This window comes from Cebus imitator, unplaced genomic scaffold (assembly GCF_001604975.1).
Source record: "Cebus imitator isolate Cc_AM_T3 unplaced genomic scaffold, Cebus_imitator-1.0 Scaffold280, whole genome shotgun sequence".
Lineage (NCBI taxonomy): Eukaryota > Metazoa > Chordata > Mammalia > Primates > Cebidae > Cebus > Cebus imitator.
Genome location: NW_016107595.1, coordinates 375,440 through 403,245, shown reverse-complemented (window position 1 = coordinate 403,245; position 27,806 = coordinate 375,440). Strand labels below are relative to the sequence as shown.

General features: G+C 50.0%; 1 protein-coding gene across 8 annotated transcripts in view; it reads left to right on the top strand.

Moving 5' to 3' along the window:
* EPS15L1 (epidermal growth factor receptor pathway substrate 15 like 1) overlaps window positions 1-27,806 on the top strand; it is a 121,143-nt gene that overhangs the window by 68,351 nt on the left and 24,986 nt on the right. For all 8 annotated transcript variants that reach the window (XM_017501177.2, XM_037728736.1, XM_017501182.2 and 5 more), the window contains 8 exons: window positions 4,011-4,172; window positions 4,821-5,018; window positions 6,255-6,419; window positions 13,810-13,933; window positions 15,269-15,319; window positions 16,782-16,918; window positions 21,795-21,855; window positions 22,810-22,892. In XM_017501177.2, the coding sequence (XP_017356666.1) occupies window positions 4,011-4,172; window positions 4,821-5,018; window positions 6,255-6,419; window positions 13,810-13,933; window positions 15,269-15,319; window positions 16,782-16,918; window positions 21,795-21,855; window positions 22,810-22,892 (981 nt within the window). The remainder of the gene's footprint in view (window positions 1-4,010; window positions 4,173-4,820; window positions 5,019-6,254; window positions 6,420-13,809; window positions 13,934-15,268; window positions 15,320-16,781; window positions 16,919-21,794; window positions 21,856-22,809; window positions 22,893-27,806) is intronic.

The window sequence follows — 27,806 nt, the reverse complement described above, 5'->3', positions numbered from 1 at the left end:
CAAGCAATTCTCCTGCGTCAGCCTCCTGAGTAGCTGGGACTACAGGCACCTGCCATCCCACCTGGCTGATTTTTTGTATTTTTAATAGAGATGGGGTTTCACCATGTTGGCCAGGCTGGTCTCAAACTCCTGACCTCAGGTGATACACCTGCCTTGGCCTCCCAAAGTGCTAGGATTATAGGCGTGAGCCACTGTGCCCAGCCCCATGTGAATTTTGGAATTGGCTTGTCTGTTTCTGCAAAGAAGTCAGCTGGGATTCTGATAGGGATTGCGTGGATTCTGGGGACTGTCAGGGTTATTTTTGTCTTCTCTTTGCTTGGAGCTCCCTTTGCTAACCTCAAGTTGGTGGGTCTTTGTCCCTTTGGGACTTTCTGATGGCTTCTTCTCCATTGTGGCATGAGGTCCAGATTCCTTCAGTTCCACACTGTTGTCACTTGGTGTCCAGAGCTACCCCACTGGGCCTAACCCTCTTCCCGCCTTCCCCTCCCGTATCTATCACTTTCCCTAGATGTGGCCACCCTGCATCCCTGACTCCCACAGCTAACTCTGTTTCAGTTATTCTGTGTTATCACCCCCAAAACTTGTTAGACTTACGCCTTGGTTCAGGGGTTCAGAGACACAGTTCCCTTCCCATTAGTAGCCACCACTTCTGGCCCAGGGTCTCCACTAGTGTCTAAGGGAATCCTGGAGTGGTCACATTGATGGCTGGGGGGTTGGCTATGCTGTGGCCTGTCTGAGCAATGACCTTTTTCTGTGAGGGGGGAAGACGGAGACTGCCCTGAGGGAAATTGCAGCTCAGTTCCCTAAATGGCGGAGAAACTACATGCCAAAAATTACCCAGCAAGGTTTAAACAATTGTGTATTTCAGTTTTATGGATTTCTATATTAGGGAGAGAGAAAGCAAGAATCAAGAAGGGGAAAAGAGGCCGAGTGTGGTGGCTCATGCCTGTAATCCTAGCACTTTGGGATGCTGCAGTGGGCGGATCACTTGAGGCCCAGAGTTCGAAAACAGCCTGGCCAACATGGTGAAATGCAGTCTATACTAAAAATACAAAACAAAAAAAACAACAAAAAAAACCCCCAACTGGGTGTGATGGTATGCACGTGTATTCCCAGCTACGCGGGAGACTGAGGCACGAGAATCCCTTGAACCCAGGAGGTGGAAGTTGCGGTGAGCTGAGACTATACTCCAGCCTGGGTGATGGAGTGAGATTCTGTCTCAAAAAAAAATAATAATAATAATGCTGGGGATGGGAAAAGAGAGGGAAGGGAAAGTCAAGAGTGAGTAGGGCAGGAGCTCTGAGGAGGCTTAGACTGTGAGAACCCTCTTAGAGAAGTGGCAAGGTACCCTGAGCACCTTTGTCACTGCAGACACTGACCCGGTCTGTGCATCTTAGTCCATTCAGCTTGCTGTCACAACATACCATGCACTGGGTGGCTTCTAAACAACACAGGTTTACTGCTCACAGTTCAGGAGGCTGGGAAGTCCAAGATCAAGGTGCCTGCAGCTTCAGCATCCTGCTTCATAGACAGCACTTTCTTGTTGTGTCCTCACTCAATGGAAAGATCGAGGCAGCTCTCTGAGACCTCTTTTTTTTTTTTTTTTTTTTTTTTTTGAGACAGAGTCTCACTTTGTTGTCCAGGCTGGAGTGCAGTGGCTCAATCTTGGCTCACTGACACCTCTGCCTCCCAGGTTCAAGCGATTCTCCTGCCTCAGCGTCCTGAGTAGCTGGGACTACAGGCATTCGTGACCGTGCCCAGGTAATTTTTTGTATTTTTGGTAGAGACGGGATTTCACCATATTGGCCAGTCTGGTCTTGAACTCCTGACCTCAGGTGATCCCCCGCTTCGGCCTCCCAAAGTGCTGGGATTACAGGTGTGAGCCACTGAGCCCAGCCTGGGGACTCTTTTATAAGGCCATGGATCCCACTCATAAGGGCTATACGCTTATGACCTAATCACCTCCTAGAGGCCCCATACCTAATACCATCATCTTGAGGGTGAGAATTTCAACAGCTGATGTTGAGTACCCGGCATGTGGCCAGTGAGCTCCCTCTCATCCTCCTGTCATGCCTCTTCTGGGCAAATATTCTCTGTGCTCTCTGCATGAAGTGTGTGGTATACACATTTTGTCATCTTTGGTTTGTATTGAGGGGGATGTAAAGGAGGGACCTTGTCTGGGGAGGCCAAAGGCATTGGAGCCCCCGGTTACTCGGTGGTGGGGGTCAGGGTTAGACTTAGGAGACTCTAGAGGCTTCCATCCCTGGTGGGAGCTTCGCTTGAAGCATTGGGCTACCTCGGGCTCTCCCCATTCCCCCCACTGGAACACCTCAGCCATTCTCACATTTTTAAATACCATCTCAGTGCTGACGTACCTGACTCTGTGTTTCCAGTGTCTTCCCTTCTTGGTGCACTTGCTGGAGTCTTTTTCCTGAGTTTCCCGTTGAACACGTTTAGAAGTGACTCTGGTTGTCCCCTCCAGATCTAGCCCACAAGTGCAAGGCCAGGGGCAGGGAGACCCCAGCTTCCCAAAGCATGGTTTGGCTGTCAAGGTGGGGACGTGCCATGACGTTTTATCCCCATAGTGAGGACAAGGGAGACCCTTGGCCACCTCTGGTTTTCTCATCTTATGGCACCAGCCACCCCAGCAGCCCAGGCTGGCCTTGGGACTCAGCCCTACCGCCCCAGCCATGGCTCCCTGCAAACCCACCCCTCCTCTCCACTCTCATGACCACCACCTCACTCAGGCTCCGGCTGCCGCTGCTGCTCCCTGGACCCCACCCAGGGCCCCTGCAGTCCCTGCACCCCACCCAGGGCCCCTGCAGTCCCTGCATCCTGATGGCCCCTTGCACCACGCTCCACATGGCAGCTGGAGGGAGGGGGCTTCTCACAATGCCTGTTGAGCTATTTCAGCTTTGGTTATTTATCTTAAAGACAGATCATGCATTTGCGTGGTTGAAAATCAGGAGGTGAGAAGCCTCTGTCCTCCCCTTGGGTGTCCCCCTTCCCCAGAGGTACTGTTCATGAGCTCCTGGCAGAGGCCTTCCAGAAAGGTCGGTGCACATCACACATACCCTCCCCTTCCTGATTGCACAGATGCGATGTGCTCACATCCCGCTGTAAGGTAGAGTGCACAGCGCCATCCCATTCCATAGCCAAGGAGCATCCCACAGTGTGGGCTGTGTTGGAACCTTCCAGCCAGCACCTTAGACATCTGCATTATTTACGGATTTTGTTGTCACAGGCATTGTGTGCCTCTGCACACGTCATATGTCTCCAGGATGCTTTTCCTAGAAGTGGAATCATGGGGCGCTGAAGCCTTGGGCTGACCATCTGGATCCATTCCACGGGGTCAGAGGGTACTTCAGAAATAGAATCATGGTGTCCCGCCTCCCATGCACACACATCCTGCTGGGCTCCCCAGCACAGCCTCCTTGGCGTGGCCTGCGGGGTACAGCTTCAGTGCCTCCACCCACTCGCTTTTGCTCTAGCTGGAGTGCGACAGCCCCCGATCCCGGGGCCCCTGTGGTTCTGCCCCTGGCTCTTCACCTGCCTGGCACCTGCTCACCTGTTGCCACCACCCTCAGTGCTGCCTTTGTGGGCATCTTTCCCACCCACAAGGTGTGACTGCAATTTCCCTGTGACCCCTTGATGCCATTTGTCCCCATTTATTTGCATTTTGGTGATGTTCCCCTCTAAAGCCACATCTGCTCATCATCTGGGAGCTGGGGCCTTTTTCTCACAGGGATCCAGCCCCTTCTCTGGTACCTGGCCTCTGTTGGGCCATCAGGAAATACCTGCTGAGGGAGCTGGTGAGAGACTGGACCTGGGCCTCCAGCCCAAGAGGCACACATTGGCCATGGGTGTGCACAGAATGCTGGCTCTGAGCACAGTCCTGGTGGGTGGTTTTGGAGGCTTCCCTCAGGCATCTGGCCCAGGCTGCCCCTGTGTTATCTTGGACACACTTCATTTTTACTATCCTCACATAAATCTCTGCAACTCCTCCCCAGGAATTACAAAATGACCTAGACCGAGAAACAAGCAGTTTGCAGGAGCTCGAGGCTCAGAAACAAGATGCTCAAGACCGCCTGGACGAGATGGACCAGCAGAAGGCCAAGCTCCGAGACATGCTGAGTGACGTGCGGCAGAAGTGCCAGGACGAGACGCAGATGGTGGGTCCCGGCCACCTCCAGGGTGGCGTCCTGCGCATGGGCGAGGCTTCCCCAGGGCTCCCCCGAGCTCGTGTTGCCTGGGAATGCAGCACTGAGACATCCCTCCACGCCAATAGAATTGCCCAAGCACCATGTGGATAAGTGTCTGAGCACCTGTGGCTTGGCTTCCTGGCCACCCCCTGTGCTCCTAGAGGTCAGGTTGTATAAGTGAATGGCCTTGGTTCCTGTGAACCTGTGCCCTGAACACACCCCTCCCGGGCTGTGCCCTACAACACAGGGAGTTCCAGGGTGCCAGTCTCCCCGCCTCAGGTGTCTCTGAGGCTCCACACAGATCCTAGAGGCTGCAATCTCAGAAAACTCTATGGGTACCCTCAGCCTTGCAGGGACGGACAGATTGTTCATGCTTGGTCACACCCCTCATTATTCCAAAGTGATCTTCTGTTAGCCACAGCGGGATGAGCCTGTCTGCCTTTTTGTTTGTGTCTCTATTTTGGCTATAGAAAGAGGACTGTATGGAAGCCAGGTGTCCGCGGTTGGGTTAGGTGCCTGCCTCCCTGGATTAGCTTGTTTCAGGGATGGGGTTAAGAATTCTTCCTCGGAATACCCACACTGCGAATCCCTTTAAAATCTTTTAACATCTCCTTTCAGATTTCATCACTGAAAACGCAAATCCAGTCTCAGGAATCTGACTTAAAGTCCCAGGAAGATGATCTGAACCGAGCCAAGTCAGAGCTGAATCGATTGCAGCAGGAAGAAACCCAGCTAGAGCAGAGCATTCAGGCCGGCCGAGTCCAGCTGGAGACCATCATCAAGTCCCTGAAGTCAACTCAAGACGAGATCAACCAGGTACTTCTGTGGAGTCAGGTCCCTGCCAGGTGCCAGGGACCAGCGAGCCCCAGGGGCGCGGACTGCCACTGCTGGACTCCTTTGCTTTCACCCTTGTTACTTACATGAGGGTCTCTTTTGGGAGGCTGTGGTGCTGGCCTGGAGGCGCAGGGCAGAGGACTCTCCAGGGCACATTCCAGACAGTGTTGGCGTTGGCCTGGAGGGGTGCACTTTCCTCCGCTTCGCACACAGTGTCTTCAGGGGGTAGTCAGGGCGGGTTCAGTTAATGGCTCATGCGGAGAGAGCTTGGGTTCCTTCCAGCCTGGCCCTCACACAGACAAGAGGGACAAAGTCAGAGGATGACTTCTTTGTCCCTGGGCAAGAGAACAGATTTGTCCTCCATGGCCACTGGTGTGTTCAGGAGGCACCACCCTGGAGCATCGCCCCATGCAAGACCCCTGTTTCTAAGCTCCCTGAGGCGCCCTCACCCTCTTCCCAATCCAGGGTGGCGCTGGCTGTCGTGGCCTGCAGCCACTGCCCTTCCCTGCTCTCCTGTGGGCAGTGGTTGAAGGCCTCCGTCCTGGCCCTGGGCATCCAGTCTGCAGAGGGTCTGTGGCACTGGCCCCTCCTCAGCCTGTGTCGGACTGGCCAGGCATGCTTCCTTTCCCAACTGAACTGGTCTCTGTCTGTGCTCTGTTAGCCAGTTTACAGGCCACAGTTGTTTGCAAACATGGACCACTCAGAGATTTACCACCCTTTCTTGTGCTTTTTGGTTAATATCTGTAGGATTACCTTCAGTGTTTTCTCTTCTAGTCCTTAGAGTTTGTGGGTGGGTGTCAGGAGCAAAGATATCTTGCTTGGCTCAGTGCAGTGCCTTACACCTACCCTCCCAGCACTTCGGGAGGCTGAGGCAGGAGGATCACTTGAAGCCAGGAGTTCAAGACCAGACTGGGCAACATAGCGAGACCCCATCTCTACACAAAAATACAGAATTTTAAAAATTTTCTGTAGAGATGGGGTCTCGCTATGTTGCCCAAAAATATAGGCGGTGGTGTGTGCCCATAGTCCCAGCTACTCAGGAGGCTGAGGCAGGAGGAGCTCCTGAGCCCAGGAGCTGGAGGTTACGGTGAGCTATGATCACTCTACTGCACTCCACCCTGGGTGATGAAGTGAGACCCTGTGTCTTAAAAAACAAAATGTCTTTCCTGACATGTTTTCCTGACCCTGCTTAATGTTGATGATGTCTTTGTTGCACAGGCAAGGAGCAAACTTTCTCAGCTGCATGAAAGCCGCCAGGAGGCCCACAGGAGCCTGGAGCAGTATGACCAGGTGCTCGACGGAGCCCACGGCACCAGCCTGACCGACCTGTCTGACCTGAGCGAAGGCGTCTCCCTGGCAGAGAGGGGCGGTTTTGGAGCCATGGTAAAGGTTGAATAAACATATTACAGTCTGGGGCTCTGGTCCCCTGGTGTGACAGCAGAACGTCCCACCTGCCAGACTTGTTCATGGCCAACGTTGGTTCCATCCAAGCGCAGGCAGCTGTCTCTTGTTTTGCTGCCACTTTGCACATTCACACCAGGCCCCACAGCCTGGCACAGGTGGCCATGCTGAATCCTGGCCTCCAGAACAAAGCCCAAGATAGGCCTGGATCCTTTCAAAACCTGTTTCGAAAGTCCTCCATCTCTACGGAAGCGTTTACATTGGGCCAACCGCCCAAATTCACAGGGCTTCTGAAACTTAACCAAAATTGGATCCGGTTCTGCTCATTGTGGAAACCCTACATTCTACTAATTGGGGAGCAGGGGGGCATCTGAGGGATGTGTGTCTACGTGCATCTGAGGGATGTGTGTCTACGTGCATGTGTGTTTCCACAAGGAGCGTCTCAAAAAGAAAATGTGTCCCTAAAGATCCCGAAATAATGGCAAGCAGTCCCCCCAGGGTGTTGCTGTTTCAACTAAGAATTGACCTCTCCTGAAATTTTGGTTATGTTTAAAAACCTCTGCACTATACTCTGACCTCATGATGCTGGAGTTGTGATCAGGCCTGGGGCAGCAGACTGTCGGCCCCTTAGATTTTTGAGGGCTCTCGAGCCCCTGATACCCAGACAGGTGTGACCTTTTGCTTAGATGGTCACATCCCCCTTGTTCACACCAGAGCCTGCCCCTGCAGCCTTGAACCCAGGGACACACGGTTTCCCATTTCGTCTTTGTGCTGTGTGGGAGCGGACGGGCTGGGCCGCGCGGGTCTGGATGTTTCGTTGGTGCTCTGCTGCCTTCAGCAGCCCTCTCCATGCTGCGACCCTCTCTCCCAGGGCTCCTCCCTGGAGCCTTTCCACTCCTGGGCCTGTGTATGTCATGGATTCCTCTTCCTCCCTGGAATACGAGTAAGCACTCGTGCTCTCTCAACACCAGACTCGCCTCTTTATGTTCAATGCTTGATGTGTTTCTTTTCTCAGCAGCCAAGTCCTCAGTCCCAAGGATTTATGGGGAAGCTCATGACTCCCCTGGGCTGCTAGGAAGTCACTGCTGGCGAGCTCATCTGCCTCTTGTGTCTGGCCCCCGCTGGGTATACTGCCTCTCTCTTTCCTCCCAGACTCTTTTCTTTGGTCTTGCAATGAGGTGGCTTCCATAGCCACCCCCGGGCCCGTCATCATCAGCTTTATCGTCTAAATTTAAACAATGAGATTCATTCTTCATGAATTACGAGAAGCCAGAACTCCTCGCTTTGCTCCCTGGCTGCTCTTGGCGTGTGTGTTTCCACCTCACAACCCGGCTCCTGCTTTCCCCATCTGGCATTGTCTCCCTGGCACCGCTTTTGCTTGTCCTGTTCAGTCTTCGTTCAGAGAACAGCTTCCTCTTAAATGTCCCTTTTGCAAGTTTTTAGAAATCAGTTTTCTTGGATAAGAGTTGGCAGTGAAGTGGCAGTTTGCAAGTGGCCAGTGATCCCCCCAACTCCAAAGACAGATTTTTACCTTTCTTGTTATTTTTGTTCATCTTTTGGGCAGGACAAAGGTTACATGAGAGTCAATTAATCTGAGAATGTAGATATCAGATATGTTACATGGAAACTTGCAACCGGTGTCTGAAAGAAAACCATCTTTATCTTGTTGTACAAATACAATTTTCAAAGCATTTTTCTGGCTGTTTTCCATTTCTTAATAAATACTTTGAAGAGAGATTTCGGTTTACTCCTGAACACTTCAAGACTGCTTCAGAGCCGAGAGAGAGCTGTCTTGGCTCTCCTTGTGGGAAAAAGTTGGGGGGTTTAGGTCCCTGAGAAAAGGGAATCCGTAGTGATGCATCTGGAGCTTCACATATCCAGACAGTTCTATTCAAGTTACTAAATTCCATGTGAAGCTCACACAGTGTGATTTTATCTCAAAAGTCAGGGTTCTTCTTCTTTTTTTTTTTGAAACAGTCTTGCTCTGTCTCCTGGGCTGGAGTGTAGTGGCATGACCTCAGCTCACTGCAACCTCCACCTCCTGGTCCAAGTGATTCTCCTGCCTCAGCCCCCTGAGTAGCTGGGATCACAGGCATGTGCCACCACACCTGGCTAATTTTTGTATTTTTAGTGCAGACGAGGTTTTGCAGTGTTGCCCAGGCTGGTCTTGAACTCTGGACCTCAGGTGATCTGCCCACCTCGGCCTCCCAAAGTGCTGGGATTACAGGCATGAGCTACCACACCCACCTAAAGTCAGGGTTCTTAAAGCCATATTCATTTCTTGTCTCTCATCTGATTATGGGAATATTGGCCTCTTGCTCACCATCCAATCAGCTTGTAGAGAGAAGCTAATAAATCATCCCAGAGGTAAGCCTTACTGAGGACAGATTAAGAAAGATTAGATCATCTGTTACATCCAGCCCCAGTAGCATGCTGGAGGCAGTTTTTATTGACTTTCCAGAATGAATTATTAAATAGAAACCGGCCGGGCACAGTGGTTCACACCTGTAATCCCAGTGCTTTGGGAGGCTGAGGTGGGAGGATTGCTTGAGGCCAGGTGTGTGCCTCTACACTCCAGCCTGGGTGACACAGTGAGACGCCATCTCTTAAAAAACCCCGAAAACAAAAAACAGGAACTTGTTAGCTGGTTGCTTAGAAACTTGAAATCAACCATGGTGAGACTACACCACAGGAATTGGCAGAAGCTCTAAACCAGAGGTTTTTCTGAGAGAACTGATTCTCCAGCACAGCCCTGCTGCCCAGCACTCCTCTAAAGGGCAGGAATGTCACAGAAGCTTGTTCAGCCCCCTTTCAGAGTTGCCACACATATTTCCTAAGAAGGGCACAACTTCACACTGGTTGCTGTACTTGCTCAAGATATTTCACCTCTGCGAAGGGCTGGGTCATTCATCCTGGCCCTTGTCTGCTGTGCTCGTGTCCCCCAAGTTGGCAGATGGGTCTGTTCTCCTTGGTAGGTGGTCTGCAGGGGCTAGAGTTGATGGTGTCTTTGTAACAGGGAAATCCATTTCCCACTCTGATTCTGTGCAATGGAATTAAAACCACCATTAGTGACCCTGACCTCCTGAATCCTGCTGGGGTCTTAGGCTTCCCCTTGGAAGGGGAAGGAGTAATTGTGGCTTCAGGCCAGTAACTCCTGAGAAAGTGATTGCAGGCCTGACTGTCAGTGCAGGGGGCCTGCAGCCAGCATTCCCAGAACCTCGGTCTCTTCTCTGCCATTGTTTACTGTTATTTGGCAGTCTTCCAAGTGACAAGTGAAAATACTGAATTTAAAAAAAAAAAAAACAAAACACCTTGTAAATAAATGCCAATTAAAAACTAAATGGAACCAGGTGTGGTGGCGGGTTCCTGTAGTCCCAGCTATTCAGGAGGCTAAGGCAGGAGGATCGCTTCAGCCCAGGAGTCCTGGGCTTTATATGCTATGCTGATTGGGTATCTATACTAAGTTAGTCATCAATATGGTACCTTCTGGGAGCGGGGGACCACCAATTGCCTAAGGAGTGGAAAAGCTGCGGTGGTCAGAAACGGAGCAGGTCAAACTCCCATGCTGATCAGTCGTGAGAGCGTACCTGTGAATAGCTGTTGCCCTCCAGGCTGGGCAGCATAGTGAGATCCTACTTTAAAAACAAGCAAAAAAATTAAATAGAAGCTTTCATTCGGAGGTCAAGCTGGCGTTCTTAACTCACTGCTTTACCCAGGTCGTGATCCCTCTCTTTCTTCTGGAACAAATATATTCCTTCTTCCCTGGGCAGTGTGAAAGGTGGATTTTCCACGTGGGCCTCCTGGCTTCCTTAGAGTAGGACTTCTCCGTCTTTAACCGCGTCCGAGAACCCCATCAGACGCTCGCTGGGCCTGTGTGTGTCTTGTGGTCGTCAGCACCTGACGTCCACTCAGCACCGTCTCCAGCTGCGGTGCTTGCGGACCTCTGTGTTAACTTGTCTAGTGGTCGTCAGCACCTGACGTCCACTCAGCACCGTCTCCAGCTGCGGTGCTTGCGGACCTCTGTGTTAACTTGTCTAGTGGTCGTCAGCACCTGACGTCCACTCAGCACCGTCTCCAGCTGCGGTGCTTGCGGACCTCTGTGTTAACTTGTCTAGTGGTCGTCAGCACCTGACGTCCACTCAGCACCGTCTCCAGCTGCGGTGCTTGCGGACCTCTGTGTTAACTTGTCTAGTGGTCGTCAGCACCTGACGTCCACTCAGCACCGTCTCCAGCTGCGGTGCTTGCAGACCTCTGTGTTAACTTGTCTAGGAACCTGGTTCGGTTTCCCCACCTTGGGAAGCCCTGTGTTGGAGGCTCCAGCTAATCTTTCCCAGGTAAGAAAAACCGTTCCATATTTATCAGATGGCAGGGGTGTGGGTGCATTCTCCCGAAGCTGGAGCTGAGGAAGAGGCACTCAGCTGATTCACACTATTCACAGCCCAGACCGGAGGCTCGTCTTAACTTTGTACCTCTCAGAACTGTCCCTCACCCCTAAGTTGGCCGCCCCAGAGCAGTGGCACCCTTGCTAGGAAACTTTCTTTTGGACCTTTGATATCATTGCCCCAAACCATGGTCCCTATTTTCGTGGAAGCCCCAGCTTTTTAATGATTTCGTTTTGGTCGGTTGGAATACTGGACTGGCTTGTGAGCCCCACACAGGGATGCCAGAGTGTCTGCCAAATCATTGCGGGTGTTGTGCTGTTTTTTTAATATCACAGTGAAACATTCATGTTTTCACGGAGGGTGTGTCTTTATTAACCAAAACATAGTCCTTATTTCTAAACCAACTGCCTTGTTCCCATGGATATGACAAACCCACCCTGTTCAGTCTACTTCCCGCTGCAAAAGTGTGTTCTTCAAAAGTAAATATTTTTTTTCTTCTGGTTTAAATGAACCTGTTTGTTTCTAGAAATACACACCTTTTAAAAAAAAAAAATGCAAAGCGTTGTCTATGCTCTAGTAATTCTAACTGCGTAAGTGCTCATTTCCTCATAGACATAAACAAGCAGTATGTTTCTTGGTATGAAAATGCCCACGTAGGTGTATACTCACCGAGAAAAAGATGATTGGGGGGGTCGCACCTGTGAAATGAGGCCTGTGCTGCTGTTGTGGATGGCTTTTTACAATTTTCTTGACGATGTTTCCAAATTCATTACTTTTTTCTGACTCGGTGATTTAAAAAAATTTAGTTTACATTTCAGGTAAAATAGACATAAATGGCTGGGCGTGGTGGCTCATGCCTGTAATCCCAGCACTTTGCAAGGCAGATGGATCACTTGAGGTCAGGAGTTCAAGACTGGCCTGGCCAACAAACAGGGTGAAACCCCATCTCTACTACAAATATAAAAATTAGCTGGGCGTGGTAGTGGGCACCTGCAATCCTGGCTATATGGGAGGCTGAGGCAGGAGAATCCCTTGAACCCAGGAGGTGGAAGTTGCAGCGAGCCAAGATTGCACCACTGCACTCCAGCCTGGGCGACAAGAGTGAAACTCCATGTCAAAATATATATATATATATATATGTTACCATCTTTGCTGTCTTTAAGTGTACGGTTCAGTAGAATTAGGTATATTCACGTTGTTGTGCAACCAAGCTCTAGAACATTTCTATCTCCATGAAATACTCACACCCCATTCCCCCACCCGCAGCCCCTGGCAGCCACCGTTCTACTTTGTCACTGTGAATGTGATGACTCTAGGGGCCTCCGAGAAGTGAAAGCATCCCGTGGGCATCCTTTCGTGACTGGCTTATTTCACTTAGCCTCCTATCCTCAGGATTCTTCCGTGTGGGAGCATGTTTCAGGATTTCTTTCCTTTTTAAGGCTGAATCAGATTCTGTCATATGGATGGACCACATTTTGTTTATCCATTCATTCATTGATGGACATTTGAGTTGCTTCCACTCAATGATATTTTTTCATGAACTTTTGTTTTAGAATAGTTTTAAAATTTATGAAAAAGTTGCAAGGATAGGCCAGGTGCAGTGGCTCACGCATGTAATCCCAGTACATTGGGAGGCTGAGGTGGGAGGATCACTTGAGCTCAGGAGTTCAAGACCAGCCTTGGCAACATAGTGAGAGACCTCACTTCTACAAAAATCATAAAAATTAGCCAGGCTCGGTGGTGCACGCCTGTAGTCCCAGCTGCTTAGGAGACTGAGGTGGGAGGATCACTCGAGCCCAGATGGTCGAGGCTGGAGGGAGCCATGAGCATGCAACTGCACTCTCACCTGGGCAACAGAGTGAGACCCTGTCTCAGAAAAAGAAAAATTGCAGATAGTGCATAGTTCCTCCATTTCCCACACCCAGTTACCCCTGTTATTCACGTCTTATACAGCACATTTGCCACAACTAATGAACCAGTATTGAACATTGTTATTCACTCGAGTTCATACTTCTTCAGTGATCTTTAATTAATTTTTTAAAGATGCAGGGTCTTGCTCTGTTGTAGCTGGAGTGCAGTGGCACAGTCATAGCTCACTATGACCTCCACCTGGGTTCAGGCAGTCTCCTGAGTCAGCCTCCCAAGTAACTGGGACTATAGGTACATGCCACCACGCCTGGCTTTTTAAAATTTTTATTTAATTAATTAATTTATTATTATTTTTGGGACGGAGTCTCGCTCTTGTCCAGGCTGGAGTGCAGTGGCACGATCTCAGCTCACTGCAACGTCTACCTCCTGGGTTGAAGCAATTCTTCTGTCTCAGCTTTCGGAGTAGCTGGGATTACAGATGCCTGTCACCATGTCCAGCTAATTTTTGTATTTTTAGTAGAGGTGGGGTTTCTCCATGCTGGCCAGGCTGGTCTCCAACTCCTGACCTTAGGCAATCTGCCCATCTCTGCCTCCCAAAGTGCAGATGTGAGCCACCATGCCTGGCCTTTTTTTCTCCTTTGTGACAGAGTCTCACTCACTCTGTTGCCCAGGCTGGAGTGCAATGGTGTAATCTCAGCTCACTGCAACCTCCGCCTCCTGGGTTCAAGCAATTCTCCTGCCTTAGCCTCCTGAGTAGCTGGGATTACAGGTACCTGCCACCATGCCCAGCTAATTTTTTGTATTTTTAGGAGAGACGGAGTTTCATCATGTTGGCCAGACTGTTCTTGAACTCCTGGCCTCTGGTGATCTGCCCACTTTGGCCTTCCAAAGTGCTGGGATTACAGACTTGAGCCACCGTGCCTGGCCTCATTTTTTAATTTTTATTTTTATAGAGATGGGACTTTGCTATGTTCCCCAGGCCAGTCTCGAACTCCTGGCTAAACCATTATTTTTAGGGTCATGTTACTTAAGGTGGAAACATGAGTTAAGTATGGAATTCCGTACTTTGCTTTAACTCAGAAATAATAAAATCCCTGTCCTGTTTCTTCACAAAATTATAGGATGATCCTTTCAAAAATAAAGCCTTGTTATTTAGCAACAACACGCAAGAGTTGCATCCGGATCCTTTCCAGACAGAAGACCCCTTCAAATCTGACCCATTTAAAGGAGCTGACCCCTTCAAAGGTATCTCACCTGCTACCCACTTTCTCATTGAGAGACTGTGTATTTTATTTCATTTAGAGTTGTTGAAGGTCTAGAAAAGCAAGGACATGCCGCAATCTGAAACGGAGGGGCAAAGGAATACCTTTTTTTTTTTTTTTTGAGACAGTCTTGCCCTGTCACCCAAGCTGGAGTGCAGTGGCACGATCTCTACTCACTGCAACTTCCTCCTCCTGGGCTCAAGCAATTCTCCTGCCTCAGCTCCTTGAACAGCTGGGATTACAGGCACCCACCACTGCACCTGGCTAATTTTGTATTTTTAGTAAAGACGGGGTTTCACCACGTTGGCCAGGCTGGTCTCGAATCCTGACCTCAGGTGATGCATCCACACCTCTGCCTCCCAGAGTGCTGGGATTACAGGCGTGAGCCACCGTGCCCGGCAGGAGTGCCTTTGAAGCGTCTCCTCTCACCCTGTTAACTAGAAAACCAACGCATCACAATACAGCGAGAAGTGTTCCAAGCTCACCACAAGGCTCCCACATTAGAGGGCAGCTTGGCCAGCCCCCTTCAACTTTCCAGTCTCCTAATCCCTCAGGAGGTTAATAAATTCCTCCTTGCTCACCTCACAGTGCTGATAAAATAATCAGATCTAGTAATGATTATGAAAGTGTCTGGCCAACCATGGATTCCTACCTAAACATAAGGTCTGGATAATTTTAGGAGTCTATCCAGAGCCACATGGGAGTCAAGAATAACTAAGAATTCCAGAAACAAGATTTCCTAATTTCTCTCCATGTTTCAGAGCAAAACGATATTTCCAGGAGGAAGGCTCTCTGTACTTTTCTGAGAAAAATGCTGAGGTAGGGAGAGGTCAATGGGAGTTTGAGCTTCAGCTTGGGGTTGAAGTCTGCCAGGTCTGAGGGGAAAATCTAGTAGCCCCGAAGCCCAGGGTGCCGCCTCATGATTGCTGCAAGGCTGGCAGTGAAGTATGGGACAGCCCAGGGTCCGTGTCCTCTTACCCAGGGAGGTGGCAGGCAGATAGGATGAAGGAAACCTGGCATGGGAAGAGAGGAGTGGATTCTGGCCCACTCTGCCTTCCACAATTCCAGTCTTTGTTGGGCAACCAGCAGTACCTTCCTTCTCATCTTCTAGCCAGAAATAGCTGCCTCCTCCAGGTCCCCCTCTTTGATTTGCCGAGGTTTCGAGGGCAGGTGGATAGTAGAGAAGGAACTGACATTCTCTCCCTAAATTAGGGGCAGAAGGCAGTGAAAGTCCTGGCAGGTGGATGGCTGTGTCCAGGGGCTCTGCCTGCATCCCGTGCCCTAGAGCTAATAAGTGTTTCTCTCCTCTTCCACCCAGGTGACCCGTTCCAGAATGACCCCTTTGCAGAACAGCAGACAGCTTCAACAGGTAAAGTTCAGTGTTTCCCGGACCACTTTCTAGACTGTTCCCAGTCCTAGCTGAGAAGTCGCACATGGTGGGACTTCTGTCTACACACATGGGGTGGCAGCCATGTTGGGAAGGACGGCTGTCCATGTTGTGCACACCGTCACTCCTGTTCCCTTCTAGAGGTGGCTTCCCCTCCCCTGGTCCATTCACTGCGTGTACCCCACCCTGGAGTGTGGTGGGATCACATTGCCTGCCAATTTATTTATTTAGTTTAGTTTAGTTTTTGAGACAGAGTCTTGTTCTGCCACCCAGGCTGGAGTGCAGTGGTGTGATCTCAGCTCACTGCAACCTCTGCCTCCTGAGTTCAAGTGATTGTCTTGCATCAGCCTCCTGAGTAGCTAGGACTACAGGCATGAGCCACCATGCCCAGCTAATTTTTGTATTTTTAGTAGAGACAGGGTTTCACCATGTTGGCCACACTGGTCCCGAACTCTTGACCTCAGGTGGTCTGCCTGCCTTGGGCTTGGCCTCCCAAAGTGCTGGGATGACAGGCATGAGCCCCTGAGCCCAACTGACTTACTTTTTTTTTTTTTTTTTTAAGGTAAAATTTATATAACATAAAAGTCACCATTTTAAAGTCTAATTCAGTGATATTGCACACACTCAGTGTTGCACAACATTCTCATCCCCCCAAAAAGAAACCCCATCCCCATCAGCAGTCACTCCCCGTTTCCTGCCACAACCCCTGGCACCCACCAATCTATTTTCTGTCTCTGTGGATTTGCCTGTGTTGTTTACTATTATTGTTATTAATATTATATCCAGCTCCTGCAGGATATGTCATTTTTATTTATTTATTTATTTATTTATTTAAACGCGAGGTATTACTCTATTGCCCAGGCTGGAGTGCAGTGGCGCAATTATAACTCCCTGCAGCCTTGACCTCCTGGGCTCAAGTTATCTTTCCGCCTCTGCCTCCTGAATAGCTGGGACTACAGGTGTGCACCACCACACTTGTCTAATTTTTTATTTTTTGTACAAGCAGGGTCTCTCTATGTTGCCCATGCTGGTCTTGAACTCTTGGCCTCAAAAGATCCTCCTATCTCAGCCTCCCAAAGTGTTGGGATGACAGATATGAGCCACCATGCCTGGCCAGGATATTATTTTTAAAGTCAGTTTTATTGAGAGATAATTTACATAGAACAAAATTCACCGGCTTTACTATGTAATAAGATGAATTTCAACAAATATGCACAGTTGTGTGAGATTTGAGAACACTTCTGTCATTCCTGGGGCCCCTTTGCTGTCACCCCCCGCCCTCTCCCCAGGGTCCCCTGGCCACCACTGCCCTGCCTTCCGTCACTAGTGTTCTTACCGTTCTAGACTTTCATGTAAACAGCATCATTCTGTGGTGTGTTCTTTTCTGCCTGGGTTCTTTCACTTGGTATAATGTTCTTTACTCATGGGGCATTTTCTCTTTCAGATCCATTTGGAGGGGACCCTTTCAAAGAAAGTGACCCATTCCGTGGCTCCGCCACTGAGGACTTCTTCAAGAAGCAGACAAAGAATGACCCATTTACCTCGGACCCATTCACAAAAAACCCATCCCTACCTTCGAAGGTGAGTGGGTGGGACGTTGCCTGGGAGACCTGGGTGTCTGCTCTGTGTGTGTGAGGGCGGTGCTTCCCGAATCCCTCCTCCCCTTTGTGGAGTGTGGGCCGTGGGGCCTGCTCTCCAGGAGCTAGTATCCCAGGCTGGTCTCGTTCCTGCCGAGTGAGGGGTTGTCTGGCCTAGTCACTGTGGTGGCTCATCCTGTGAGCCCCAAGGGTACAGCCAGCGGTCCAATGGCCCCAAGTCAGGGCAAGGAGGCTGTTGCCCACAGTTCTTATTCCTGTGTCCCTATCCCCCACCCCACTCGAGTCAACTGTCCCCACTGCCACTTCATCTCCCAAAAAAGATGAAATCAAACGAGTAGCATATGCTCGAATGGACCCAGCCACCCTACACAGTCCTTGTAACACCCAGCACTGGCTGGGACCTTAGAGTCGCATCGCCTCAGTGGATGCCCCCACCACGGCGGCAGGAGTGAGTGCAGGCGTCTCAGCCCAGCCTCCTCTCCTGGTGTCATCTCCTGCGAGCATCAGCCGACTCTGACCTTCCAGTCTCCAGCCCCAGCATACCTGTGCCCCATCCCCGGGAGTGGCAGGCAATGGGCGTTTCACACATTACGTCCAAGAGATTGGGTTAAATTGGTGTCAACTTGAATTTCAAAACCAGAAAAAAGCTGCCTCTGGTGATGGAGGAGGGGATTTTCATGATGGAGTAAGCCTGCTTCATAGCCTCCTTCCATTTTCTAGGCTGCAACCCAGGCCCAGGGCCTGCTTAAACGGCACTCATCCCTCCTCCTCAGGGCTTTCGCTGCCCTGGTGCCCACCTCGCTCACTCCCCGTGGTCTTTAGCACTTGGAGCTCCTTGAAGGCAAAGATTCATTTGCCATGTTTTCTTAATCGCCCCCTTTTAGTGTCCTGAAGACCTGTAGTGAGAGCTTCCCTGGCATTCCTGGTGCTGGCGATCTGTTCACCAGTTTCGTTGACCTTTTCCATAACCGGCTATTGGCTTCATTTTCTCTACTGCTTGTTTTCTATTTTCATTGATTTCTTCTCTTTTCTATTTCTGTGTTTTTCTGTTTCCTTACTCCTATTTATTTTGGGTTTACTTGGTTCTTCTCATGTCTTAAGGTCCTGCCTTCGTTCATTGATTTTAGACTTCATTTTCTAGTACAGGCGGACCCTGACTTACGATGGCTCAACTTACAGTTTTTTTGACTTTACAATAGTTTTATCAAGATACAGCCTCTTCATAAGTCAAGGAGTGTCTGGACTTACATTAGTTCAACTTACGATTTTTTGCTTTATGATGGGTTGATTGGAATATTAAGTGCATTTTCGACTTAACGATATTTTCAACTTACAGTGGGTTGGTTTATCAAGACGTAACCCCATGGTAAATCAAGGAGCATCTGTATAAATTTAAAGCAATGTATTTCCCTTAGGTAGTGCTTTACCTGTATGTCACATATTTTAATACTTTGTCTCTTCATTGCCATTCAGTTTTGAGATATTTTCCAGTTTCCAGTGAATTCTGTTTACCCATGGATTACTTAAAAGTGTGTTGTTTCATTTCCAGATACTTGGCGTCTTCTCCTATGTATCTTATAATAATATTTAATATTGATTTTTAATTAAATCTCTTAGAGAACATATTCTGTATGTTTTCAGTACCTTCACATTTATCAAGGGTTGTTGTTTATGGCCTATGTTGATGAACAAACCATGTATGCTTGAGAAGAATATGTCTCTGTAGTTGTTGGGTGTACCATTCTATAAATGCCAGTGAGGTTGAGCTTCCTGATAGTGTTCATCTGTGTCTTCATTGTTTGTTCGTTTGTTTGTTTTTTAGTTCTACCAATTGCTGAAAGAGAGATGTTAAACATCCTCCTATGATTGTGGAATTGTTCATACTGCACTTTAATTTGATCAAGTTTTGCTTTGTGTACTTTGAAGCTTTGCCAGGTGCATAGATATTTATGATTGTTGTGTCTTCCTGACACAGCAACCTTTCTGTCATTATCAAAGTTTCCATCTGATCTCTGGTGATGTTCTTTGTCTTGAAGTCTATTTTACTGCTTCATTCCTCTCATGGTATTTACTACATGATATATCATTTTTCAACCATTTACTTACAACTTACCTGAGTCTTTAAAACTGATAGTTGTCTTTTGTAACTAGCATAGTGTTGGGGCTTGCTTTTTAATCCAGTCAGAAGTCCCTGCCTTATAAGTGGAATGTTTAGTCCATTAACATTTAATGTAATTATTGATATGGTTTAAATCTACTGTTTTATTATTTGCTTGCTGTTGATCCCATTTTTTTTTTCCCACCTTCTTTTGGATTGTTTGAATGTTTTCTTGAATTCTGTCTATTGGCCTTTTATTATTTTAATCATACTTCTTTTAATGAAATTTTTAGAGGTTGCTTTAGGAATTACCTTTTACGGTTTTATTTTTTCATAGCCTACTTGAGGTTAGTATTGTATTACCTCATGTGAAATGTAGAAAATTTGCAACCATGTAGGTCCATTTGTCCACCTACCCTTGCAGCCAGCATGTCTTCTTATGTTATAGTCATCATATGAATATCATTTATCTAAATACATGATAAACTCCATAAGACTGTTATAATTTTTGCATTAATCCATTGTAGGTATTTTTTAGAAAGAAAGAGGGAAAAAGTAATCATTTGGTTTTACCCAGATATTTACCATTTCTGATACTCTTCATTTCTTTCTGAAGATTGGTTTTCCCTCTGTTATCATTTTCCTTCAGCCTAAAGAACTTTCTTTAGCACTTCTTATAGTGCAGGTCAACTGTGTTGTCATGTATTTATTTTTTATTTTTGAAATAGAGTCTCACTCTGTTGCCCAGGCTGAAGTGCGGTGGTGCGATCTTGGGCTCACTGTAGCCTCAGCCTCCCAGGCTCAAGTAATTCTCTCACCTCAGCCTCCCAAGTTGCTGGGACCACAGGCATGTACCTCCACACCAAGCTAATTTTTTATTTTTTGTAGAGATGGGATCTCCATATGTTGAAGTACAGTGGCACAATCTCAGCTCAGTGTAACCACTGTACTTCAGCCTGGCGACAGGGTAAGATCTGAGCTCCATATGTTGCCCAGGCTGGTCTCAAACTCCCAGGCTCAAGCAAGCCTCCTGCCTCAGCTCCTCCAAAGTGCTGGGATCACAGGCTTGAGTCCCTGTACCCAGCTGTTGTCAATCTTTTTTTTTTTTTTTCCTCAACCTCTGCCTCCCAGATTCAAGCGATTTCTGGCTAATGTTTGTAATTTTAGTAGAGATGGAGTTTCACCATGTTGGCCAGGCTGGTCTCGACCTAAACTCAAGTGATCTGCCAGCCTCATCCTCCGAAGGTGCTAGAGTTACAGACCCTATGGCATTCTTGAAGGACATTTGTGTTTAATCTAGGTTGTTGGGGGTTTGTTTGTTTGTTAGCACTTTTAGGGTGTTTTTCCACTGCCCTCCAGCTTCCATTGAATGAGAGGAGTATTCTTTCAGATCATTGTTGCCCTATATATAATGGATTGTTTTTCTTTGGATACTTTCAAGATTCTCTCTTTATCTTTGGTTTTCAGTAGTTTTTAAAGTTTCTGGTTGTGGTTTTCTTGGTGTTTATACTGGTTTAGGCTGGAGTGCAATGGCGTGATCTCAGCTCACTTCATCTTCTGCCCCCTGGGTTCAAGCGATTCTCCTGCCTCAGCCTCCCAAGTAGCTGGGACTACAGGTGTCCACAACTATGCCTGGCTAATTTTTTGTATTTTCAGTAGAGATGGGGTTTTACCCTGTTGGCCAGGATGGTCTTGAACTCCTGACCTCAGGCGATCCACCTGCCTCGGCCTCCCAAAGTGCTGGGATTACAGGCGTGAGCCACCTCGCCTGGCCTGCCTGGCCTGCCTGGCTAATTTTCATTTCTGGAACTTTCATTTGTTTCTTTGGTATACTTTCAATTTCGCTGCTAAAGTTGCCTGTCTTTTCATTCATTTTAATTGTATTTTCCTTTTCCTCATTCAGCAGACTTATAATCACTGATTTACCTTGTCTCTGTCTCAGCTCCACCATCTGGGTTATTTTGAGATTGGCTACATTGATTGTCTTTTCCAGTGAGAGTTGGTCACATTTTTCCAGTTCTTTGTATGTTTAGAAATGTATCTGATGCATTGTGATACATTGTGAGTGTTCTGTGTAGAGACTGTAGACTGTTTTCTCCGAAGAGCAGGGATGGATTTGTTTCAGCAGGCACTTAACCTGGTGCCACTCACACCGTAGACGCTTGCCAGCAGATGGCAGAAGCTCCAATCCTGGCTTAGTTCTCATGGCTTCAGCTGCGGGCTGCCTAGAGTCCCCCACAGGCATGAGTGAGCAGGGGCAGCAGCCTGAGACTGAGGCAGAGCGGACCATGCAGTTCAGGGCTTGCGGCTCTGCCCCTGCGTCCCGATTCCCCTCCGTTTCCCATGGAAGTGGTTGTCTCTGGGCTCCATCCTCACGTGTTCAGATTCTACCAGAATCTTAGCACACTGCGCCCTCCTGCTGTAGCTGGTGGGATGGAAACTCAACCTCCTGCTGTGTTCTGCGACGTTCAAATTCTCCTCCAAAGTCTTCTCCCTGCCTGGTTGGTTCACTTCCCAGCCTTCAGGCCACTGCTTTTTGTATTTGTAATTTTGGGGGGTATTTTGCCCAGGTTGATAGGTGCTGTCCGCAGGAGGGTTGATGTGTTGGGATTTTACTCTGCCTGGGTTGAGTTTCAGTCATTACACTTTCCCTCCGGCCTGGCCCTGGATGTTGTGCATCCACGTCGGAAAGTCTGGTTGAATGAATGGGTGGTGGAACAAATGAACTGCTTTTTACTCTTTCCTCTCTCCTTTCACTCAGCTCGACCCCTTTGAATCCAGTGATCCCTTTTCATCCTCCAGTGTCTCCTCAAAAGGATCAGGTGAGACCCATGGCTTATTTTCCTTCCTATTACTTGGGCAGTAGCAGAGCACCCCCCTAGTTAACGCCTTCACTCCCAAAGCCAGCATGGCCTCTGTGTTTGTGTCATTAGTCAGTGGCACCCCTGGCCTGAGCCTGTCAGGCCAAAATGAGCACCTCTTGCTGCTCCTCTTCCCGGGCATGCGCTGGCATCTTTCCGGAAAGGAACTTTGGTAGTAGGAATTCCATACAGCACCAGTGACAGTAACTGCTGTTTACTCACTCCTCCTTCAAAATCTTTGGTTTGTATCTTTGGGTTTTCTCCCTAAAAGAAATCCAAAATTGGACCCCAAGTACTGGCCTGTGCTGTGGGTTCTGTCTTTGAAGGAAGCTCATCTCGCAGTGTAGAACTCACAGATGCACGCTCAAGCCTTTATGCAATGGGAGCATCTGTGGATGCTCCCTTTTTTTTGGGAACAGGCCCTGCTTGGTCCTGCAGCTCGTGCATGGCAGGTAGCAGGGTTTGGTATCATAGGCAGGTACATCCACTACTCTAGGCAAATCTCTTCCAGGTCAGAGGATAAAACACAGCAAAAACCTCTAGCCACAGACACTGCCCTGCATACACTGTGTGTGTGGCAGGTCATCCTGGAATTGCTCCTCCCCTCCTTCTCATCTCCCCTCCTAACCCAATGGGACAGCAGGCTGTGCCCTTGCAGCAACTTGTCACACCTCTGATGACCGTGAGAGATGCCGGCCCTCCCAGAGCGGTCGTCACAGTGAGAAACCGTCTTGCCATGCCAGAGCGGGCAGGGAGGCCTCGCTGAGGGACCTTCACGCAGATGCACGTGTCTAGTGAATAAATGCAGCCTTCCTGAGCGTCCTGGTTCAGGGGCTATCTAGCATTTTCCCTCCACCCCAGAAGGCGTGTTCTCTTAAAGACCTGTAACTCTGACTTTGTTGGTGCCGATTACAGATCCCTTTGGAACCTTAGATCCCTTCGGAAGTGGGTCCTTCAATAGTGCTGAGGGCTTTGCCGACTTCAGCCAGATGTCCAAGGTAAAGCCCCTCCATGGAGCCCCTGCGCCTCTGCTAGTGTCTTTGTGCCTCTTGTCGTGGTATGGGCTGCCAGGCGTAATTGTTCATGTCGTGTATGTATCTCCTGGCACCTTTCAAACACAGGGTTGGGTCTGGAAAGCACCCATGGCTGTGATCCGAGGCACTTCACTCCCTCTGGATGAGCCCTGACCCTCCCAGGGGCATAGCTGCCCCGGGCTTCCCCGACTCCCACTGGTGTCTGACGACCATCAGGTCTCAGGCGGGGAAGTCATTGCCATGGCCAAGTAGAAACTCGAGAAGGCGTTGGGCATAGGCGTCTCAAAAGGGTCATGGGCAGCAGGCCTGCAGGTGCGAAGCATCCGGGGAAAGCAGGCCAGTGTGTCCCAGAGCTGCCCGTGCGACAGAACTCTCGAGGGGTGTTGAAAAGTGAGGGCCAGGCTCCGTGAACAAATATAGACAGACCTGCAGGTGAGGAGTGAACTGCTGAAGGACAGCGGTGAGGCTGGTTACTGGACTGGACACATCTGTGTCCGGCCCTTACCAGACAGTGACCTGAACTGACTGTTGCTCTGGGCCCAGATGGCCGTCGGGCTTCTCCAGAGGCTGGCAGTATGGCTGGAGCTCAGTCCTTAAGGAAGCGTAGAGAAGTCAATAGGGAACGTCCAGAATGGACAGTCAGGAAATAACAGTAGGAGCCCCTTACCAGTGAGGCACCTCCTGGAAGAAAGTGCTGGAAAGTTGGAAATGGGGGCCATGGTGCGTGGGAAGGAAGCTGGGGCCAAGGCACCGCTGTGCTTCCTGTGAGTTGTGTGTCTCCCTGTTTGAGTGAGGAGCGCGTTTCTTTGGCAGGAATGAAGGAAAGCAGGTGAGGCATGCCCCGTCTCTGCATCTGCATCCACTCTGTCCCTTGTTGGCAGCCCCCAGGCAGGGGTGGGTGCGCTCTGTCCTCCGGAAGCCAAGGGGCCTGCTTTCCTCATGCATTCCACCTGCAGAGCCCCAGGCACCGTCCGCCCTGCAGGGAGAGGCAGCGGCCACAAGCAGAATGCAGCCCTGTCCTGGAGCCCATGGCCCAGGGAGCGAGGGGTGGCCTGTGGGGGGTCCCCTGGAGCAGCTGGGCTCAGTCTCTGTGGGCGCTGCCATTGGCCTGAAGGTAGTGAGATGAGGGAACCCTGGGAGTACCTGGAAGATGGGTGCCCCAGGCATGGAGTCCCCTTAGCCTCCCTACCCCACCGGCCCTATGCCCAGGTGCCTCCCTCGCCTGCCCTGTGTTCACTCAGCCGGTGGAGCAAACGAGTCTCTGGGCGTCTTGTGGTTGGCAGCCGTCACAACTTGTGATCACAGAACACAGATTCCGAGAAGCACTTGAGATTCCGTTCAAGTTTTCAAAGAAGCGTGTGTGCATGCCCTGGTGGAGAAGCAAATCCCACTTCTGACTGAGGCATAGTGTGTGTTAACACAGATGAGCCTGGGCAGAGGGAGCCCAGAGGCCCTGGCATGGTGCCCCCTCCTTCCAGCACATGGAGAAGGCCTCCATCCCTCGTATGCCACGCTGTGACACGGTTTGGGACTGGCCAGAGGGCACCAGGGGAAGGAGATTTAGGGGCCACTGCACAGGCTCGTGGGCAGGTGGGAAACCATCTCCCGAAACAGAAAACGGCCACACGGTGGCAGCAGTCTCTAAGGCAGGGGTCCTGGTCATTTCTGGTTTGCGCACGTGGACTCTTCCTTTGGGAGGCTGGATCCATCTTCCTCCTCTCACTGTGCACAGGGACTGAGAGCTAGCAGAACCTGTGCTAGGGCCGGTATCTAATGACCGTCCTCTGCCTGTCCTTGGGCCCTGAAACCAGGGGCTCTTCACACACATGCAGCTGTGATTTCAGAGCTGGTCTCACTTCCTACTGGCGGCGCCGGGCCAGGACAGAGTTGGACGGAGCCGTGGAAAATTGGTCTCCAGTACTATATTGTTTTGATTCCAGCGTTCCATCAGCTCCTGCCTTTGTGACATTTGTACAGCCTCATGCTGAGCTCAACCCTGACCTTGCAGCTCTGTTTTTTCTTTTTGGTTACCTTCTGTTTTTCAAGAACAACACTGTGGATATAAATAAAATGCTAAGGGAAATGAAAGTGGCAAGAAGGTGTTTTTTAAAAAAAATCAACTTTTCCCCATCTGAGCAGGGTGGGGAGGCCCTTTTTGTAAGTCCCTAAGTTGAAGCACCTTCCCTCTGCGTGGCTTTGCTGAGGAGAGTCACAGCCCGCAGTCTGCTTCTAGAAGTTTCTTTTGGGAGGCTCTTCAGGCCTGCACTCTTAGTTGAGGTCCTCACCTCCACCTGAAGAGATTCTTTTCTAGACAGTATCGAGCCTACATGACATCAGCTCGCTATAAAAACAGATTCCTGGCCAGGCCTGTGGCTCACGCCTGTAATCCCAGCACTTTGGAAGGCCGAGGCAGGTGGATCATGAGGTCAGGAGATCAAAACCATACTGGCTAACACAATGAAACCCCATTCCTACTAAAAATACAAAAAATTAGCTGGGCGTGGCGGTACGGACCTGTAATTTCAGCTACTTGGGAGGCAGAGGCAGGAGAATTACTTGAACCAGGGAGGCAGAGGTTGCAGTGAGCTGACATTGTGCCGCTGCACTCCAGCCTGTGCAAGAGAGTGAGACTCTGTCTCAAAAACAAACAAAAAAAGATTCCCCAAAGTATGTTTCCAGGGAGCATTTGAAAATAAAAACAAGGGTCCAACTTATTTCCCTCTGCCCTGCCCGCCCCCCCCCCCCAGAAAAGCCTTCTGTGAAATACTGGGTTAGTTGTTACCCCAACTTCTCAATCGTTTAAAGCTGTGCATTGATATTTAGGGCTGCTGTTTAAAAATTCAGTCTTTTGTTTTGAACCAGTTCTTCCACTGGTGCGCTCAAACCGGTTTCTCTTAGAGCAGGTTTTCATAGTAGCATTTTCTGTCTTCCTTTTATTTTAAGCACACTTCAGTCTTGCCGAGCCCAGAGAGCCCCTGACAGCTTTACTGAAACCTTTCTAAAAATAGCGACTTTCCTTGAAGCCGCTGCCGGAGTAGGAAAGAGTTGAGTCCCCAAGGAGGCTTCTTGGGAAACTTGAAGTCATGAAAATTGGGATTTGGAAATGACGTGGGCATTCTGGTGCCAGGAGTGATCTGATTCACTGCGGAGGCGGTGCGAGGCGTTTATTGGAAGCCTGTCGCCTCACGAGGAGCCAATTGGCCTCGTGAGTTTAAACACACATGGGAGGTGCCGAACCGGCTTCGCCCGAGGTGTCCCCATCAGCCTGGGGGTTCAGGCGGCTCTAATTTGAGCGTGTCACCAGGTCTCACAACTTTGGACGTCCAGGCTGAGTGTGGTTTTACATGCCCGGGTTCTATTGCACTATGCAGAGGGCGGAAAGGCTCACACAGCCACTGGGACTGGGGTCCCACTCTGTGTCTGGGGATGCGGCCCAGGAGGCAGCGCATGCCCAGGGAAGACGAGGCCTGGCTGGTCATACCACTTCCCTGCTAGACCTGCTTGCCTGCGCATCCCAGGCTGCGGGGGACTCACATGGGCCCCAGGCCTGGGGATGTGTTCCATGGAGAGCAGAAGCTCCCGTGGACAGGCCAGCGTTCTGTCCTCTCATTCTCTTCCAAACAGCCGACCCTAAATGGTTCATTTTGCGGCTAAGCTGCAAGCTGATGCTGCCGCTCATCTCTCAGACAGGCTTGGGGACAACCAGGGCAGCAGACGGGGCGATCCCAAATTCCAATTGCAGCTTCATGCTTGGTGTGGTCATTGTCATGTGGTCTGGGTGCCAGTGAGTGGCCAGATGCCTGTCACGTGTCAGCTCCTTCTTGCCAGAGCCCTCCAAGCGCTGTCACTCTTGCCATTTTACAGATGAAGAAACAGGCACAGGGCGTTGAGTAGGTGGCGGGGTGGGGGTTCCAGCCTGGACGAGACAATCTGCCCAGGACGAGGCCCTGGACCCACCACTGGGGTGGCCCTCGGCAGCCAAGGGCAGCATCTGGAGGCCTCGGCCTGGGAGCCGGATGATGTGAAGTCCAGCTCCAGATCCGCCTTGGACCTGCTGTGTGATTTGGGCAAGCTGTGCTGCCTTTGTGTGCTTCAGTTTCCTTGTGTGTAAGGCAGAGGTGCTGACCGTGGGACCCCCTGCCAGGTCACCGGGCATATTAGGTGAGAAGATGAGCACAGAGCGAGGTCTCCTGCCTGGGCAGCTCAGGGAGCTGTGTGAAGCCCAGGGAAGGGATCTGATGGGCTCATCTATGCAGGAGCCTTTGGGGCCCTTTCCCCTCCCTGGGGGTGCTCGCCATTGTCCTCGTTGGGGGGACCTGGAATGGACAGGCTGCGTCTCAGAGGGGGTCACCTCCCTGTTCTGTCTCTGATATGGCTCTGACTAGGCCGAGCAGCCTTGACTCTAGGACTACACACGGTAGAGGCCAAGGCAGCGGTGTCTTTGCGTCGGGATGCAAGCGGGTCCACATGGCTGTGTCTCTGTAACTAGATGCTGGAGGCCTGATGACTGCATCTCTATAACTAGCTGCCAGACAGAGAGGTGGCCAAGTCTCTGACCGACTCCAGAGGCCTAAACGACCATGTCTGTGTGACTAAATGCCAGAGACCTCGACAGCCACATCTGTGTGACTAGACGCTGGAGCTTCAGACGGTTGCATGGGTGTGACTGGAAGCTAGAGCCTCAGACAACTGCATTGGTGTGACTGGACACAAGAGCCTTAGATAGCTGCGCCTGTGTGACTAGACCCTGGAGTTTTAGAGGGCCACGTCGGTGTGACTGGATGCCAGAGCCTCAGATGGCCACGTCTGTGTGACTAGAAGCTAGAGCCTCAGATGGCCACATCTGTGTGACTAGATGGTAGAGCCCTGGGCGGCTGT